The sequence below is a fragment of the Aquarana catesbeiana genome, linkage group LG07, assembly GCF_042186555.1.
Source record: "Aquarana catesbeiana isolate 2022-GZ linkage group LG07, ASM4218655v1, whole genome shotgun sequence".
Classification (NCBI taxonomy): Eukaryota; Metazoa; Chordata; class Amphibia; order Anura; family Ranidae; genus Aquarana; species Aquarana catesbeiana.
In genome coordinates, this window is record NC_133330.1 from 292046098 (window position 1) to 292064517 (window position 18420).

Consider the following 18420-nt stretch of genomic DNA (forward strand, 5'->3'; position numbering starts at 1 on the left):
AGCACAGGTTAATGAATGACCTCAATCTATTGTCTAAGGGTCCTTTCACACGGGCTTGTCCGTTACATGGAGTCCACTTGCTCAGCGGGGGACCGATCCACTGGTCCCCGTTGAGCAGGCGGATGATGATTGTGTGAAAGGGGCCTAAGAACGGACACATCTTGTGAAGAAACTACATATCCGACAATCCCTGGGCCTCTCAGTCTAGTGCTATTCAGATGAGAGCTACTTAATTAGATCAGACAAAAGCAGGCAGAGCAATTAAATAAAAGATCACCATACAGTCTTTCATCATAATTAGCACTCCCACATTTGTGATGGTGAGGCTGCAACAGCTTCGATCTAAGGTAAGTATTTCATATAGTATGCAATGCATACTAGCTCATTATGCCTTTGTCTTACCGGGTTTGTTTTTGTTGGGTTTTTTTTCCGGGTTTACAACCACTTTAAGATCAGTGTTAATAAAAAAAACAAAAAAAAACTCACTATGCATTCTGGCAGGGGTGCCTGGTAGGGATCGACCAATATCATTTTTCCAGTGCCGATACGATACCAATATTTCGGCCACGTCTCCTGCCGATAGCTAATACTATTTGCCGATATTTTGTACATTAAAAAAAAAAATTTCACCTTCCTTTTACATTTTTTTATTACTGTTATTGCTGTCACAAGGAATGTAAACATTCCTTGTGACAGTAATAGGCAATGACAGGTACTTTTTATGATGAGATCGGGGGTCTATAAGACCCCAAACCCCTCCTCTGCACTTGAAAGTATTCAAAGCGTCAAGATCTGCGTTTTTGAATACTTTATTTTTTTTTAAATTGGCAATTTTAAGATGCCAGTAATCCGGGAAGTGATGTCATGACATTGCTTCTGGGTTACTAGATCCGAGACCCACACGAAGCATCGGCTTTGTTCGGGTCTTTGGCCAGCCGGCGGTCATGCCGGCTGGTTGCTTGGGCTCCCCGGTGGGACGGGAGAGCCCGGGCGAGCGGCAGGAGGGGGGCATCGGTTGTTATTACAATAAAGCAAACCCCTTGCAGCGATATCGGTCAGTTTTTTCTGAAAAAGTGAATATCGGCCGCACCGATAATTGGTCTATCAGTAGTGCCTGAGTTTGGAGACTGAAGACTGACTTTACAAAAATTTGTAAATACTTTGGCAGCTAAACCTGTTCAAAAATTACAACTACATTTAGATATAACTAGCTGTTTATATGGATATCAGCTTGAAAATAAAAGCCACAATCTACACCTCAGTGCATTCTACTTGACTCTCCCTACTCTGAATTCCTTTACCTATTAGACTGCAGAACAGCATTGCAGAGGCAGAAAGAAATCTCAGAGTAGCTCAAATGTCTTTAGGTTTAAGGTTGCTCTAGTTTAAAAGCCCACTAAAAGCAATGTATTTCTGAGCTACACTAAAGAGAGCAAATGGTTGCAAAAGCTGCAGTAACCTGGAGGCAGCTTATTATATCTGGAAAACAACTGAATGAAAGTGGGCCCAGAGAAAGAAGAACCAACCAGATTGCAACAAGGCACAAGTCAAAGGCTTTTAACTTTATATGAAAGTGGTAAATCTCTTTTAAAACTTTCAATAATACGTTAATAGACATTAATCACCAATTCTACAATTACTAGAGGCTATTTATCTTCAGTATCCACACGATACAGGCACAATTGTCCTCACCTTTACGCGGTTGCTTGTGGATACTGATGGCTTGCGTCTGGTAATTGCCGTCATCATTCTGCACACACACCAGGTGAGAGTCAGCCTTCTGATTGAAGCATGTGCCTCCAGCCAGGACGTGCTCATTAGATTTATTCATGGCTTTCATCATCTACAAATCAAGTGAAACGAGTACAGAAAACGGAATGGAGAAAAGCAGCATGATAACCATGGAGCTGGCCGAAACAATACCAGCATGTCCCAATCATAATCTGTACAACACAGCATCCATAGGAGTAAAACATAGAATATATCTATAAAAAAAAAGTAGCGAGAACACAATGCCTTTCAGTGAGACTGTGATTTACATCAAGAAAATAATGAGGTTTTGTCTGCCCATCCATGATCACTGAAGACTCAAAAATATCAAAGACCTCATATATACTAGAACCTAACAGAACCCCTGTCCTTTTTATATTTGGTATTTTTTTTTATTTGAGCCTTCAGTAAATGACTGAAAAGAATGAACATGTTTTAAAATGTTCTTTATTTATAAACTCCCATCTAGAGATAAAAGCAACACACTCTTACAATGCGGCCCATGACCTCAAACCCATGGCAACCCGCACAGCCTCCTTTGGGTACACGTCACTCTACTGAACGACTGCCAGTCCTCCATTATCCCGACAGATGTCATACACAAGGTGCTATTGCCGCCGGCTCCCCTCTCTTCTCTTTCCTTCCTAACACACAGACACAGGAAGAGGAGCCTTTAGCTGAGTGGATTACATCTAGTGGCATCCATACAGGGATTCTGAAGGATGATTCTCACAGTTGTTTGATGAGCTTGGTGTCATTTTGGGAGCATGTGTATGCATTATGTGTCATTTTATCTTTTAAACACATTTATTACACTACTAGGTCATGTCTTTCCTGGTCTGTTTTTTGTTTAGATTGTCTACAATCCTTGTTCTGGCAATTAAAGGGATGGCTGCAAAAACTCCGATATAGTGAAGGCTGCAACACTGGTTCAGCTGGTCACACCTGAGCGCGAGACTGGGATTAATTGGGATCTAGTTAAAAAAAAATAGATTTTTGTGATTGTGAATAAACAGTGGGTAAACAACAAACGAGGATTGGTCTCATGGAAAATGATGATCCTGATTGCGGTTTAAAATATGCATTATGCTATTCAATAATAAATAAATAAAATCGAATTCCTGAACCATTTAATTTCATTGTGGCCCACAACCGGTTACCAGATCACTTACAGAAAAAAAGAAAGAAGATGGAGTTTATTATTTTTTTGCAAATGAGCCTGTTAAGCGTTGCAACTGCAATCAGTGGGATTTCAGGTGCAATGCTAGGCTCCTGCTGACTCATCCTCCAGCTCTGTGTCTACCAAGGTACTGACGTTTAGCTAGAGAGATGGAGGAGGCGTCATTGTACTAAGAGTAGCGATCACTGAGCTTGCATTCCATTGAGAACTACAAGTACTTCAACTGCACTGGCAGACAGGACTATTTTATTAATTTGCAGATCTCTGTCACATGATTGTGAAGCCAGGCAGAGCCGCACCGATTTAAAAACATGACAACTGCTATGGGGAGAAAAAACGTCTGGCACCATGTTACACCCTAAATAGTGGCATGACTTATAACATAGTCTTAATGGTGGAGTTAGCCTTAAAAGAAAAAAAAAAAAAAAAAACCCTAACCAATGGCAGGTTGAGATGGAAACGTCAGGAAAAGTATCTTTCTTTCTAGAACTGAATAGCTATCACAAGAACAAATACCTCATTGTATCGATTGCTGGGAATTTTAATGCTGGTTTTTCTGACTTCCATGTCCACCACCAAGCCTTGAACCACCGGCAGAGTGTACTGGTAGTTGCGGAAATCCTTTATGTGAAAAATACAAGCAGAGAGTGAAAGGGGAAAGGGATGAAGCAGGTCTGCCATGTATTCTTGATAAAGCATTCTAATCTAGATTTATAAATATAAATTCATATTTTTATGTTTAAAGCCTCAAATCCCACAGAACCTAATTTTTAAACAAGAATTCATTTCATAATAGTTTTATGATAATACTAGTAGTCTAAACTGAGCTCCAAATAGAAATTACTGCAGGGTTAATAAATGCACCTGACTAGAAACAGTTATCCATGCTATAGGGTCTCAGAGTCTGATGGTCTTGTGTTTAAAGGCTGAATAAAGTCCTCAGGCACAAGAAAAATAAAGATCTGAAAGGGTTTCAAATGATGCTATGCCAAAGGACCGCAGACCCGTTTGCTGTTTCGACCTTCCCTTTTGGACAAGAGGTTAGCAAACATTATACAATCGTGAAGAATCCAACACAATAGAGAAGAGCTGGGGAACAAGTGAAGAGCAATGGCCTGCACACTTAGGCACATATGTACTAGGCTTAAAGGCAGAGTGGAAAGAGGATAAGCAAGGTGGAAGAATTAAAGGAATATAAATCTTGGGTGTACATAGAGATTTTATAATTCAATTACAAAATTATTGCTATCTCAGGAGACCTTTTTTTCATCTTGCATGGATATGACATGGTGAGTGCTGGTGTCTACATGGAGTGAGTGTGTCCTTCCCATATTTGTTTAGGTATCCCCCAGATGCATGCGCTTCCTCAACCAATGCTAAGTTAAAGGAGAAGTATATTGGCTGTACTTCTCCTATGGATCACAGTAGTGCAGTTCGTTCTGAAGCCCACTGTCGATTGAAGTCACAGAGCCGGTCCAAGTTCTGCAGAGATCCCAACCATATGGTTGGGAACCACACAGAAGCCTGGACCGACAGCTGGCTCAGACTGTCAGCAATCCGCTGACAGGCTGAGCCAGTCTCTTCTATCCCCTCCACAGCCCAGCGCTCGATTGAGTACTGGAGGGGCAGAGTAGAGAGTCGGTAACTGACAGTCCCCAGCTCTCCACTCACAGAATGCTGAAAACTGAGCGATCAGGGGTCTTTGATCGCTCAGCTCGTAGTTGAGCTGGCGGGGGACAGATGCAGCATCAGATCAAAGGAAACTGACCACACCAGGCATGGAAGCACCTAGGTGAGTATACATTTTCTTTTCTCTAAATCCCATACTTTTCTTAACTCTTCAATCCTGTTTGTTCTTAATATGTGTGTATGACTGTTGGGGGTGGGGTCTTTACATTTTTTTAAGTGCTTTCACATGCCAGAACTGATGTAAATGGCTTTCTGTGTGAAGCACAGAGGAGGAAATAAAGGAGGCAACAATCCGGATTTTTTTTGGCCGTATATTTTATTAATCTACCTGGTGCTGATGCTAAGCAGACCACCTAAGCTTTGACGCCAACTAAGTATTAGGTTTTGGACTGGTTGAAAAACTAAAAGCATCTAAGCGATATCTGAACAAATATAGGAAGAACACACACACTCCATGCAGACACCGGAACAGCAAAAGTCACTGTGGTAAACATCTATGCATTGCTTGAATCTTTTTTCTTTGTTTAGGTGCTATTGAGAGGCAGAGATGAGCCTTATAGGAGCCAGCACCCAGCGCCAAGGAGTGCTGGGGATGTTCATCTATACCTATGCAACAGGTTTCTTTTCTTTGCAAGTGGAAAAAAGTGTTGGATGAATGTGGAATATGGGAGACATTGTAGGTGAGAAGACTGAAGGAAAAAGATATTAAAAGCAGTAAAAAGACAGAAAGGATAATTTTAGGCTGCTTTCACACTGATCAGTTTTTCTTCCGTTTAGCGTTTAAAAAAAAAAGCGGAAGAAAAACGCCTGACCATTAAATCCCATGGAACTATTCGCACTGGTCAGTTGCAGGTCCATTGCATTTTTCAAAGTCCTTCTTGCTGCATTTTTGGTGTGGAAAAAAAGAACGCACCAAAAAACATACCTCCCATACTGAAATGAATGGAAAATGCTGTAAAAGCACATAAAAAATGCATCTGCATAGTATGCTTAGAAAAATAACCACTCTCATAGTCCAGTCTATGTTGTTAAAATGTGTGAGATGGCCACAGCCTTATACCACTTCACAAGTCACACCCTCTGACATGTTTCACCCCACCAACTGGGGCTTAGTCATATGACTGGACTAGGAGAGCGGCGATTATTCAAAGCATACTACACACTACTGGATGGTGATATATCATGTCTGGACCCTTTTCCTAAGCACCAGCGGGACAATATATATCTTCATTTTTTGCTTCGAGCAGCACTACAAATTCAAGCAAAATACGCACCCGTGGTTGTGTTGTGGTGCATTATTTAGTTAAATTTCTTCTTTTTTTTTTTTTTTTACGTTTTTACAGCGTTTTTGCACCGGAGCAGTGGAAAAGAAGCCAAACGTTTAAAAAAAAATCAATGTTCATAGTATTCAGCTGGTATGAAATGCAATACATGCAATAATTATAAAAAGGATGGCGCTAATTGTTACACATCTGTTATGTAACTAATTAAAGCTTAAAACCCTATTTTGGAGATTTTTAATATAAAGTGACACATGATGAGTGCAACCAATGAGACCGGTTTTTGCCTTGTCTCTTCTGGATATATAAAGCTACAATAAAATGGTGAAGAGCAAGCTTCCTGAAGACGTGAGACCACGAAATGCATTGAGGCTGCGCGCTCTTTCGCACGGACGTCACTTCTGGTACGCCTGGTTCCTGTCTCTTGAGTGGTGGAACGCACGCCAAGAGTCGAGGAAACTGCGTGTTTTTTCCCTACTACTGAGCTGTACATGCCAGTGCTAGCCTATAGCACCAACGAATGTAAGTGCAATTTTTGGGCTATACTATTGGCCAACCTGCACAGGCTATATTGCCCAATGTTATTTAACTCTGCTTTTTTTGAGCGTCTGTCTGCACAGATGCTCAAAAACAAGCCACGGACCATCCCTCTCTGATGTTGCTTACCTTTTCATTTATGTGATATCTATGCAATTGTTGATCTAGAAAATTGCTGTTTGGTGAGTTTTTCCTTCTCACATGTTGGTGAAGCACAGACTTCCAATATCACTTATTTCATAACATTAAACACTTCCTATGAGGTTATGTGGACTTTTTCCTTTCTCTTCAAAAAAAGTTTTTTGGTAATGATTTATGACATGAAGAATTAGCGCCGTCCTTTTTATTTACTTTATTTCACGTGTCAAAGGGTGATTAGTTCACCTGTAAAAGGGGAAGCTTTTTCTAAATTTTAGCACAAACCTTGGTTGGCGCCATTACTTATTAAATATACACTACATGCAACAATTGTGGTGAACAGACTATGCCAGCCTCAAAGACAATAAAGACCTAAAGTAAGGCTTGCATCTCACGAAAATTGGGGGCATGCAGCATTAAACTAAAAGAAATCATATCACACTAAATACATTTCTGATCAGGGCAGCCCTTGTCTGACTCACAAAATCGCACGCTCAATTCAAGGCAGTGAATTATCTGTCTAGCATTCTTGCAAGTGAGCTGCGGAATTAATATGCAGCTTGTAAGTCAGACAATGACAGCTTACAACAGACAGGTATTTAGCGTAAAATCATGGAGATGGGCCTTAATGCAAAGCACGTCTCCCAGTTTTCTCTGCTGTACCCATTTATATCCTGTATACTGCCAATCCAGCAACTGCTAGTGTTGGAATTACAAATGACATGCAACAATCCCTCTGTATGCAGGGTCAATGTAAGAGTAAAAGGAAATTATGTGAGAGCAAAAAATGTTGGAGAAAAGAAAACAGAGGTGGATGTCATATTACTTTAGGCTGAAGACAGACTAGTGTGTGGACACTCACAGCCAGGACATTGATGATTGTGTGGCCGGTCTCTCCAAACAAAGGCTTTCTGAATCTGACACTGAACAGCGGACATGGATACACTAAGTGGAAACAGAAGACAATCTATAAGGACACACCCTGTCTGGTAATGATTCTAATCATACTAAGCAATATAAGAGTGCCTAAGCCTCGTTCACACAGCTGTTCTGTGCATTCCCATGTAGGCAGTCCCATTCGTGTCAAATGGGACGCAGTGGCTGCAGAGACACAGCCGCTGATCCCAAGCTGACAACCATGCGGTTGCATGGCTCTCAAAACCGACAGTGGGGTTTATTTACTAAAACTGGAGTGTGCAAAATCTGGCGCAGCTTTGCATGGTAGCCAATCAGCTTCTAACTTCAGTTTGTTCAATTAAGCATTGACAAAAAAAATCCTGGAAGCCCATAGGTTTCTATGCAGAGTTGCACCAGATTTTGCACGCTCTAGTTTTAGTTATGGCGTCAAACTGGGAGCAGCAGTGTTTGTGTAGCCGCTGTGTCTCAACTAATATGAATGGGATTGCCTACATGGGGATGCATGCAACACCTGTGCATCCCCGTATGGGAAAACACAGCCCTTGTGTGAGTGTACACTGTAGTATGCCTGTGTAAACGAGGCCTAATAGTTCACTGATGGCTGCTTTGAAAACACTAGCAACTTAAACACCGAGATGGAAAAGAGCCAGCAAAGTTTACAAGATGAAAGCCTGTTCCTACAGTTTCTTACTGATCATAGCTACAATAAAGTGCCTAAACTTTCCATACTTTTACCTGTGAAAAAAAAAAAAAAAAAATACCAGACTTTGATCAGTACAGTTTAGGTTGCTGACTTTGGCTCATGCGAAACATTAATTACTCTTTTAAAGCTCTGAGCTTAATCACATCTACTGAGCAATGACTACTTCCAATTTTACACAGCATTTTAGGGAGTTCCAAAACACTAACAAAAAAAAATAAATAAATGTGACCATACAGAAAGCATTTACTTATTACAATAAGTAGGTCATGTTAACATACTGTATTATAGAAAAAAAAAAAAAAAAAAAAAAAGGGCCAATAGCTTATTTTTAAAATTGAGAAGGGGTAAAAGCTGCTTATGTTTTCAAGGTCTTCAAAAAGCTTGGAAATGTAGGAGGCCTCATATAATCCAAAACCAATAATAAATATAACACAAGTACCATTATAACTGCATGCAAACATTGTACTACAGAACTGTAATTTTATCCATCATAGGCTATATTTAAACATTACATAAGGTCTGGAAAGCGGATTCTTGCGGTTTCAATCATAGGTGGTTACAGACAGCTGAGACACGAAAGCATGTACAAAGCAATGACAGGCTAATAGGTGCTGTGGCTGTCTGCATGTATCCACATATCCAGCAATTACATGCAGCTAGGGACAGGTGACTCCGCTGATTCTTGCTGCAGGAATCCACTGTCTGGACCTTATAGGACGTGTAAATGGCCTCAAAGGGGTTCAATGATCACAGCATACCCTTTCATTTTATAACATTAACATTGTAATAGCAATATAAATAATAATTATTAATGAGTTTCCAATATAAGCTTACTTGAAAAATCTCCTTTCATGTTGTGAGTGCTGCCTGTCTGCTAAACTTCTCTTTTCGCCAATTCCTGGATTCCCTGCATGCTTTGCAGATTCTCATCTGCTGTTTAAGTTCCATTTTAAAGGACAACATAACCAATGGTACCTTGCTGCCTACAAGCAGTGATTCCTGTACTGACTTCGCCTCCTGAATTTCCTCCTCTCGGTACCTCTGTAGTTTAGAAGGCAGGATCTGTGAAATGTGTGACACAGCAGTGCCTACTTACGGGGCATTGTGGATATGTATAGCAGAACTCAAGGAAATAAATGTGGGGGGATCTTCGCAAAGTAAGTTAACAAACGCCAACATTGCTCAGATTAATAGGAGTAGGCTAGAAACAACTTAAATACAATGTGGAAATTAATATATCATTTTACATTTTGACCACAAATACAGTTTAAAAGGTGACGACCTGGAATAAAAGGTTGATCCAGAAGATTTTACAGGCCTATCAGAAAGCTACATGATGAGTCTTTCCACAATATATTTAGGTACTCACATCTATACTCAGCTCCCAAGCGCAGCATAAGACGCATGGGAAAAACCTTGGCCCATGGTGTCTCCCACTTCTGGATGAGGATTCCAAAAAGGTAGGGCTGAGCAGGGAGAACCAAATCTTGCAAAGACTGATACGTGGGTGTCACGTACAGGAATCCTCCATGTTCCTTGCTGCCCAGGAAACTCTGGCTCACAAAAGAGTGTCCCAAGCTCCCCACCATGTTACCTAGTATGAAAGAGACAAATTTAAAAGAGTGAAAGTACTGGTGGGTGGTAAAAACAAGGTGCAGGTTTTAGAAGGCCGATCAATGACTGTAGTGGCAAGGAATATGTGTCTAGTGTGAATTAAGGGAACTACTTGATGGAGTGTACAATCTAACATGCAACAGAATGCAAACACACACATCTGTAAACTTTTGACTGTGGATGAAACCTGAATCACCTGGTGTAAACATGGGGAAACATACAAACTCTCCTGCAGGTACTGTTTCGGCACTAACTCAGTGTTGTAAGGCCACAGAGTAAATTACTTAGCAGCCTTAAAAGTCCAATTGCAGCTTTAGAAAAAACGAAAACCGTCTATGGGGATAAAAAATGACTTACAATATTTAGGTTATTGCGCTCCAGCACCGGCCAGAAAAGTCAGTTTCCCCACAACAGACTACAAATGTGAAAAACTGCCTGTGTCAGAGCAGCAGTCTATCACGCAGTCTGATACCCCTTGCACAGTCAAAAATATTGTGCTCCAACCAACAACTCTCACACTAGTTGCGTTGACTGCTTGACACAAACAGTTGCTCTCACACAGAGGACAGCCCTCCTTATTTTCAGTTGAAGTGGAACTACCCATTGATTTAATAGTTTCAAAAAACAGTCCTCACATCGTTTTTACAGCTGCTTTTAAGAGCGTTTTTTTACAGCTTATAAACACCTCTCCATGTTAGTCTATGGCCTCATGCCCACACAGACGTTTTGAGCTGCAAGTGTCATAGGCGTTTTTAAGCTCCAAAAAAAACCCAGGACCAGCGTGTTCTGAAGCTCCAGAGCTGTAAAAACGCCAGATGCTGGTAAAAGCTGTTAAACGCCATTTAACACTACATATAGAGGGTTAAGCCTCATCAGACGTTTCTCTACCTCTATTCAAAATCAATGGTTACCTATGGGAGCCCATTGATTTAAATAGCAGTTGCACCAGAAGTCGGATCATGATGATCGGACTTGGGTGCGACTTGTGTTCTGAGGATCTTGAAGGAGAACCCCCGCCAAAATGAAAAAAAAAAAAAAAAATATTGGCGTGGGGTTCCCCCTCAGGACAATACCAGACCCTTCGGTCTGGTATGAATTTTAGGGGGAACCCCCACTGCCCCAAAAAATGGAGTGGGGTCCCCCCAAAATCTATACCAGACCCTTATCCGAGCACGCAGCCCGGCAGGTCAGGAAAGGGGGGGAGGGCGAGCAAGCTGCACCCTCACCTCCTGGACCATACCAGGCCACTTACCCTCAACATGGGGTGGTGGGTGCTTTGGGGGGGGGCAGGGTGGGCCTTGCGCCCCCCACCCCAAAGCACCTTGTCCCCATGTTGGTGAGGACAAGGGCCTCTTCCCGACAACCTTGGCCAACAGTTGCCGGGGTCTTCGGGCGGGGGCTTATCAGAATCTGGAAGCCCCCTTTAACAAGGGGGTCCCCAGATCCCAGCCCGCCACCCTAGGTGAATGAGTATGGGGTACATGGTACCCCTACCCATTCAGCTAGGGAAAAAGTGTCAATAAAAAAAAACACACTAGACAGGTTTTTAAAGTAATTTATTAGCCACATTGTACCCCTACCCATTCCCTAAAAAAAAAAAAAAAAGTGTCCAAAAGAAACAAATACAGTACACAGGCTTTTAAAGTATTTTATTAAGGCAGCTCCGGCATCTCTTCCGATTTCTTTACCCCTCTCCAGCTCTTCTGGCGACGTCTCCTCCCTCTGCTGGTCCTTCTCCCTCTCCTCTCTCTTTTGCCGGGTCTTCTCCCTCTGTTCTTCCGATGTTGACTCGACGCGATCTCCCGGTGTAATGCTGGGTCGGACATGTGTAATGACATATATTGGCATGGGGCGGGGCCACCTGCTGACTTCACCCAGAGGCCCCGCCCATTTGTGACGTCACCACCCGGGGCATGATGGGGCAATGAGGGGGCGGAGTCTTCGTAAGAGGTCAGCAAGTGGCCCCGCCCCATGCCAATATAAGTCATTGCACACGGCGGACCCAGCATTACACCGGGAGATCGCGTTGAGTCAACACCGGAGGAAGAACAGAGGGAGAAGACAGCAGAAAAGACCTGGCAAAAGAGCGAGAAGACAGCGGAGAGAGAAGACAGCAGAGAGAGAAGCCAGCGGAGAGAGGAGAAGGACCGGCAGAGAGAGGAGAAGGACCGGCGGAGAGAGGAGAAGGACCGGCGGAGAGAGGAGAAGGACCGGCGGAGAGAGGAGAAGGACCGGCGGAGAGAGGAGAAGGACCGGCAGAGAGAGGAGAAGGACCGGCAGAGAGAGGAGAAGGACCGGCAGAGAGAGGAGAAGGACCGGCAGAGAGAGGAGAAGGACCGGCAGAGAGAGGAGAAGGACCGGCAGAGAGAGGAGAAGGACCGGCAGAGAGAGGAGAAGGACCGGCAGAGAGAGGAGAAGGACCGGCAGAGGGAGAAGAGCCGGAGAAGGGAAAAGAAATCTGAAGAGACACCGGAGCTGCCTTAATAAAATACCCATACTGATTCACATAGGGTGGGGGGCCGGGATCTGGCAGCCCCCTTGTTAAAGGGGGCTTCCAGATTCCGATAAGCCCTCGCCCACAGACCCCGACAATCAATGGCCAGGGTTGTTGGCATTTTTAACACCGCTTTTTTCCTGGCATCAGTACTAGCTTTACAGCTTATTTTTTAAACGCCTGTGGGCACGAGGCCTTACATTCCCAGCATTTTCCAAGAAGTCGGTTTAAAGCGGTTGTATACCCACACAAAATTTTAATTTTTTTTAAATCTGTAAGGCAAGAGGCATAATGAGCTAGTATCCACCGCATACTAGCTCATTATGAAATACTTACCTTAGGATGAGGCATCGGCAGCTGATCCAGGTCACCGCCGAGGGAGCTGACATTTCCCCTCGGCGTGTCTTCCGGGTTCGCGGCTCCGGAACTGTGAGTGGCCGGAGCCTTGATGTCGTGACTCCCGAGCATGCGCGTGGGAGTCTTCTTTCCGGCAAGGACCTTCACAGCGCATGCGCCGCTAACGTCAGCGGCTGCATGCAAGGTGAATATCTCCTAAACCGTACAGGTTTAGGAGATATTCATTTTACCTACAGGCAAAACTTATTATAGGCTTACCTGTAGGTAAAAATACAAAAAAAAAGGGTATACAACCACTTTAACTGCGAGGAAGCTCAAATTTGAGGTTGTCACATAGGCACGATTAAATAAATGTTTGAACGTCTATGCTTTTCTGTTGGTCTAGCACAGCGGTCTCCAAATTGTGGCCTGGGGGCTGGATGCGGCACTTTGCTTACTGTTATCCATCTCTTGGGGCACCATTTCATCCACTGATAACAATGGGGCTCAATTCCGCCCAATGACACCAATGATAGGGCTCAATTCCTACCAACAACGCCAATGATGGGGCTCAATACCACCCAATGATGCCAATGATGGGGCACAATTCTTCCCAATGACACCAACGATGGGGCACAATTTCACACAATGACACTAATGATGGGGCACAATTCCTCCCACAGACACCAACAATGGGTGTTATTCCTCACACTGACACCAAAGATGAGGCATTGCTTATTCTCACTGATATCAGGACGTTTTTTACTCCCACTGGGCACAGTCCGGCCCCTCTAAAGTCTGAAGGACAGTGAACTGACCCTTTGTTTAGAAAGTTTGGAGACCCCTGGTCTAGCATATTTATTTTCTGATTTTAATTGGGTTTTAACACAGTGTACCATGTGTACAATGTGCCTAAACCGGACAGGTTTTAAAGTCTAACAAATTCAGAATTCTTACCAGTTCTCATGTACTTTATTGTTATGATTAACCATAATTACCCTACAAGTTAGGCGGTATTAAACCCAAAACCAAAAATGTATTATACTGCAGCTTACCAATCACTAGATGTGGTGGCTGCGTCAGTTTTCTTTTCTTTGGCTTTTTCCCCCTCGGTTTTCACCCGGTGATCTGACCAGGTAACAAACCTCCTGTATTAGTGAGACACAACTCTGGATGAATGAGCACAGGAGGCACAGCAGGCGGCAGCATTGTCTATCTGGGAAGGGGGGGTGGGGGAGGGGAGTGTTAAATGTATTAGCAGATTTAGAACCACTAACAAATTGAAGCCAAACTCCAGCTCACATGTTATAATCAGTTACAGCAAACAGTTATTTTCCTTTTAGGATAAAGGTTTTGCATGAATAAATAAAAGCGGATCATTCTAAGCGCCCTGCCAGTGTTAAGTGGTTTGTCTCATCCACGTAAACTGAAACATTCTGCAGGAGAGCTTGTGCTTTTAAAAAACAACAAACTTGCTGGATGGTTCACCAGATAAAAAAAAAAAAAAAAAGAAAGAACACCTAAAAAGGAAACTAACGCAGCCATTACATCTAAGAATTAGCTGCATTATAATAAATGTTTGCTTTTGGGTTTAATACCACTTTAGTCTAACAAAGTCCAGTGTAGCAAACATTTAAGGGGCGGACTTTTTATAATATTAAAATACAGAGCACAATGCATTGTATTATCTGATTTTCAGGAATCAGAGAGACCAGCACCTGGTAAATCTAGTCACATATGTCCCCTTCTCACCTGCCAAAGATTCTTTGTAGAGCTCCACAAAGTGGCTGAAAATGTCTCTAGGCAAGCATTTTTCATCAGGCAAACACTGCAGCAGGATGACTATCTCTGCCTGGCCAACCGCATGCATGCCTTTCGTGGTGAAACACCAGCACTTCCTGTTCACATCTGTAGAAAGAAAAAACACTGAGCACCTATTGAAACCCGTGCATCTCTCTGTAGACAAACATGGGATATTTACTGTGGTGAAGTATACGCTGCATACCTAGTGTTATAGCAAGCATTTGCACCTAGCAGTTATCATTTACCCTATGTCATTAGTGTTAGCTTTTTTTTGAAGAAAAAACTAATAGCAGCTACATGAGTTATAGCCAATGAAAACTTCACATTTTAATACATGTCTAGGTCACATTTTAAAGAGAAGTATGGATTAACAAAAAAAAAAAAAAATAATAATAAAAAAAAAACAACAACCTTATATTCACCTAGGTGGGTGAAAACTGAGCGATCAAACACTGCTGATCACTCAGTTCCCCCCCTCCGCTCTGAGTAGAGAGCGGTGACTGCCAGTCACCAGCTCTCTGCTCTACCCCTCTAACATTCACTGGAGTGCTGGGTTGGAGAGGGGAGGGATCGGTTGGCGCAGTCTTCCAGCGGCACAGCTGAGAGACTGAGCCAGCTTCCGGTCCAGGCATCTGGGTGGATCCCGACTGTAAAGTTGGGATCTTTCCCCAGCTTGTACTGGCTGAGTGACGTCAACCAACAGCGAGCTTTAGTGTACAAGCTTTGGCCATACTTCTCTTTTAACCACTAATCTGTAAGGACAGTGAACAAGAGCTGCATTGGAACACCAATCCTCAACAGCTCAACAAACAATTTATAGTAAACTACATGTCCATTGGTATACCATGTGTGTAAATTCAGTGGATCGGTCAAAACAAACACAGGATTATGAGATTATTTGCCATCTAATATGCTTGTCTGGTGGAAATTGGGAACTTGTGGTCCTAAACAACTATGCCAATAGAAGAAAATAGTAACAATGGTGAGATTCACCAAAATTCCTGATTATTGGAAACAGGGATCTTGTCTCCTGCTATGTAGGTCAGGTCATTAACCACTTCAGCCCCGGAAGGATTTACCCCCTTCCTGACCAGAGCACTTTTTACAATTTGGCACTGCGTCGCTTTAACTGCTAATTGCGCGGTCATGCAATGCTGTAACCAAACGAAATTTGCGTCCTTTTCTTCCCACAAATAGAGCTTTCTTTTGATGGTATTTGATCACCTCTGCCGTTTTTATTTTTTGCGCTATACACGGAAAAAGACCGAAAATTTTGAAAAAAAATGATATTTTCTACTTTTTGTTCTAAAAAAAATCCAATAAACTCAATTTTAGTCATACATTTAGGCCAAAATGTATTTGGCCACATGTCTTTGGTAAAAAAAATGTCAATAAGTGTATATTTATTGGTTTGCGCAAAAGTTATAGCGCCTACAATCTAGGGTACATTTTCTGGAATTTACACAGCCTTTAATTTATGACTGCCTATGTCGTTTCTTGAGGTGCTAAAATGGCAGGGCAGTACAAAACCCCCACAAATGACCCCATTTTGGAAAGTAGACACCCCAAGGAAATTGCTGAGAGGCATGTTGAGCCCATTGAATATTCATTTTTTTTGTCCCAAGTGATTGAATAATGACAAAAAAAAAAAAAATTACAAAAAGTTGTCACTAAATGATATATTGCTCACACAGGCCATGGGCATATGTGGAATTGCACCCCAAAATACATTTAGCTGCTTCTCCTGAGTATGGGGATACCACATGTGTGGGACTTTTTGGGAGCCTAGCCGCATACGGGGCCCCGAAAACCAATCACTGCCTTCAGGATTTCTAAGGGCGTACATTTTTGATTTTACTCCTCACTACCTATCACAGTTTTGAAGGCCATAAAATGCCCAGATGGCACAAACCCCCCCCAAATGACCCCATTTTGGAAAGTAGACACCCCAAGCTATTTGCTGAGAGGCATGTTGAGTCCATGGAATATTTTATATTTTGACACAAGTTGCGGGAAAGTGACAATTTATTATTTTTTTTTTTTTGCACAAAGTTGTCACTAAATGATATATTGCTCACACAGGTCATGGGCATATGTGGAATTGCACCCCAAAATACATTCTGCTGCTTCTCTTGAGTACGGGGATACCACATGTGTGGGACTTTTTAGGAGCCTAGCCGCGTACGGGACCCCGAAAACCAATCACCGCCTTCAGGATTTCTAAGGGTGTACATTTTTGATTTCACTCTTCACTGCCTATCACAGTTTCGGAGGTCATGGAATGCCCAGGTGGCACAAACCCCCCCCAAATGACCCCATTTTGGAAAGTAGACACCCCAAGCTATTTGCTGAGAGGCATGGTGAGTATTTTGCAGCTCTCATTTGTTTTTGAAAATGAAGAAAGACAAAAAAAAAAATTTTTTTTTTCTTTTTTTAATTTTCAAAACTTTGTGACAAAAAGTGAGGTCTGCAAAATACTCACTATACCGCTCAGCAAATAGCTTTGGGTGTCTACTTTCCAAAATGGGGTCATTTGGGGGGAGTTTGTGCCACCTGGGCATTCCATGGCCTCCGAGACTGTGATAGGCAGTGAAGAGTGAAATCAAAAATTTACGCCCTTAGAAAGCCTGAAGGCGGTGCTTGGTTTTCGGGGTCCCATACGCGGCTAGGCTCCCAAAAAGTCTCACACATGTGGTATCCCCGTACTCAGGAGAAGCAACAGAATGTATTTTGGGGTGTAATTTCACATATTCCCATGGCATGTTTGAGCAATATATCATTTAGTGACAACTTTGTGCAAAAAAAAAAAAATTTGTCTCTTTCCCGCAACTTGTGTCACAATATAAAATATTCCATGGACTCGACATGCCTCTCAGCAAATAGCTTGGGGTGTCTACTTTCCAAAATGGGGTCACTTGGGGGGGGTTTGAACTGTCCTGGCATTTTATGCACAACATTTAGAAGCTTATGTCACACATCACTCACTCTTCTAACCACTTGAAGACAAAGCCCTTTCTGACACTTTTTGATTACATGAAAAAAATTTTTTTTTTTGCAAGAAAATTACTTTGAACCCCCACACATTATATATTTTTTTAAAGCAAATGCCCTACAGATTAAAATGGTGGGTGTTTAATTTTTTTTTTCACACAGTATTTGCGCAGCGATTTTTCAAACGCATTTTTTGGGGAAAAAACACACTTTTTTACATTTTAATGCACTAAAACACACTATATTGCCCAAATGTTTGATGAAATAAAAAAGATGATCTTAGGCCGAGTACATGGATACCAAACATGACATGCTTTACAATTGCGCACAAACGTGCAGTGGCAACAAAATAAATACATTTTTAAAAGCCTTTAAAAGCCTTTAAAAGCCTTTACAGGTTACCACTTTAGATTTACAGAGGAGGTCTACTGCTAAAATTACTGCCCTCGATCTGACCGTCGCGGTGATACCTCACATGCATGGTGCAATTGCTGTTTACATTTGACGCCAGACCGACGCTTGCGTTCGCCTTAGCGCGAGAGCAGGGGGGACAGGGGTGCTTTTTTTTTTTTTTTTTTTCTTTATTATTTTTTTGCTTTTTTATCTTATTTTAAAACTGTTCCTTTCATTTTTTTTTTTTTAATCATTTTTACTGTTATCTCAGGGAATGTAAATATCCCCTATGATAGCAATAGGTAGTGACAGGTACTCTTTTTTGAAAAAATTGGGGTCTATTAGACCCTAGATTTCTCCTCTGCCCTCAAAGCATCTGACCACACCAAGATCGGTGTGATAAAATGCTTCCCCAATTTCCCAATGGCGCTATTTACATCCGGCGAAATCTAAGTCATAAAATGCTCGTAGCTTCCGGTTTCTTAGGCCATAGAGATGTTTGGAGCCACTCTGGTCTCTGATCAGCTCTATGGTCAGCTGGCCGAATCACCGGCTGCATTCTCAGGTTCCCTGT

The 18420-nt window shown here is 42.3% G+C and overlaps 1 protein-coding gene across 2 annotated transcripts in view; it reads right to left on the reverse strand.

Moving 5' to 3' along the window:
* Window positions 1-18420, reverse strand: part of ZFYVE9 (zinc finger FYVE-type containing 9) — a 164576-nt gene that overhangs the window by 19602 nt on the left and 126554 nt on the right. For both annotated transcript variants that reach the window (XM_073593534.1, XM_073593535.1), the window contains 5 exons: window positions 14412-14567; window positions 9585-9809; window positions 7457-7539; window positions 3467-3571; window positions 1693-1843 (listed from right to left, as the gene is read on the reverse strand). In XM_073593534.1, coding sequence (XP_073449635.1) covers window positions 1693-1843; window positions 3467-3571; window positions 7457-7539; window positions 9585-9809; window positions 14412-14567 — 720 coding nt within the window. The remainder of the gene's footprint in view (window positions 1-1692; window positions 1844-3466; window positions 3572-7456; window positions 7540-9584; window positions 9810-14411; window positions 14568-18420) is intronic.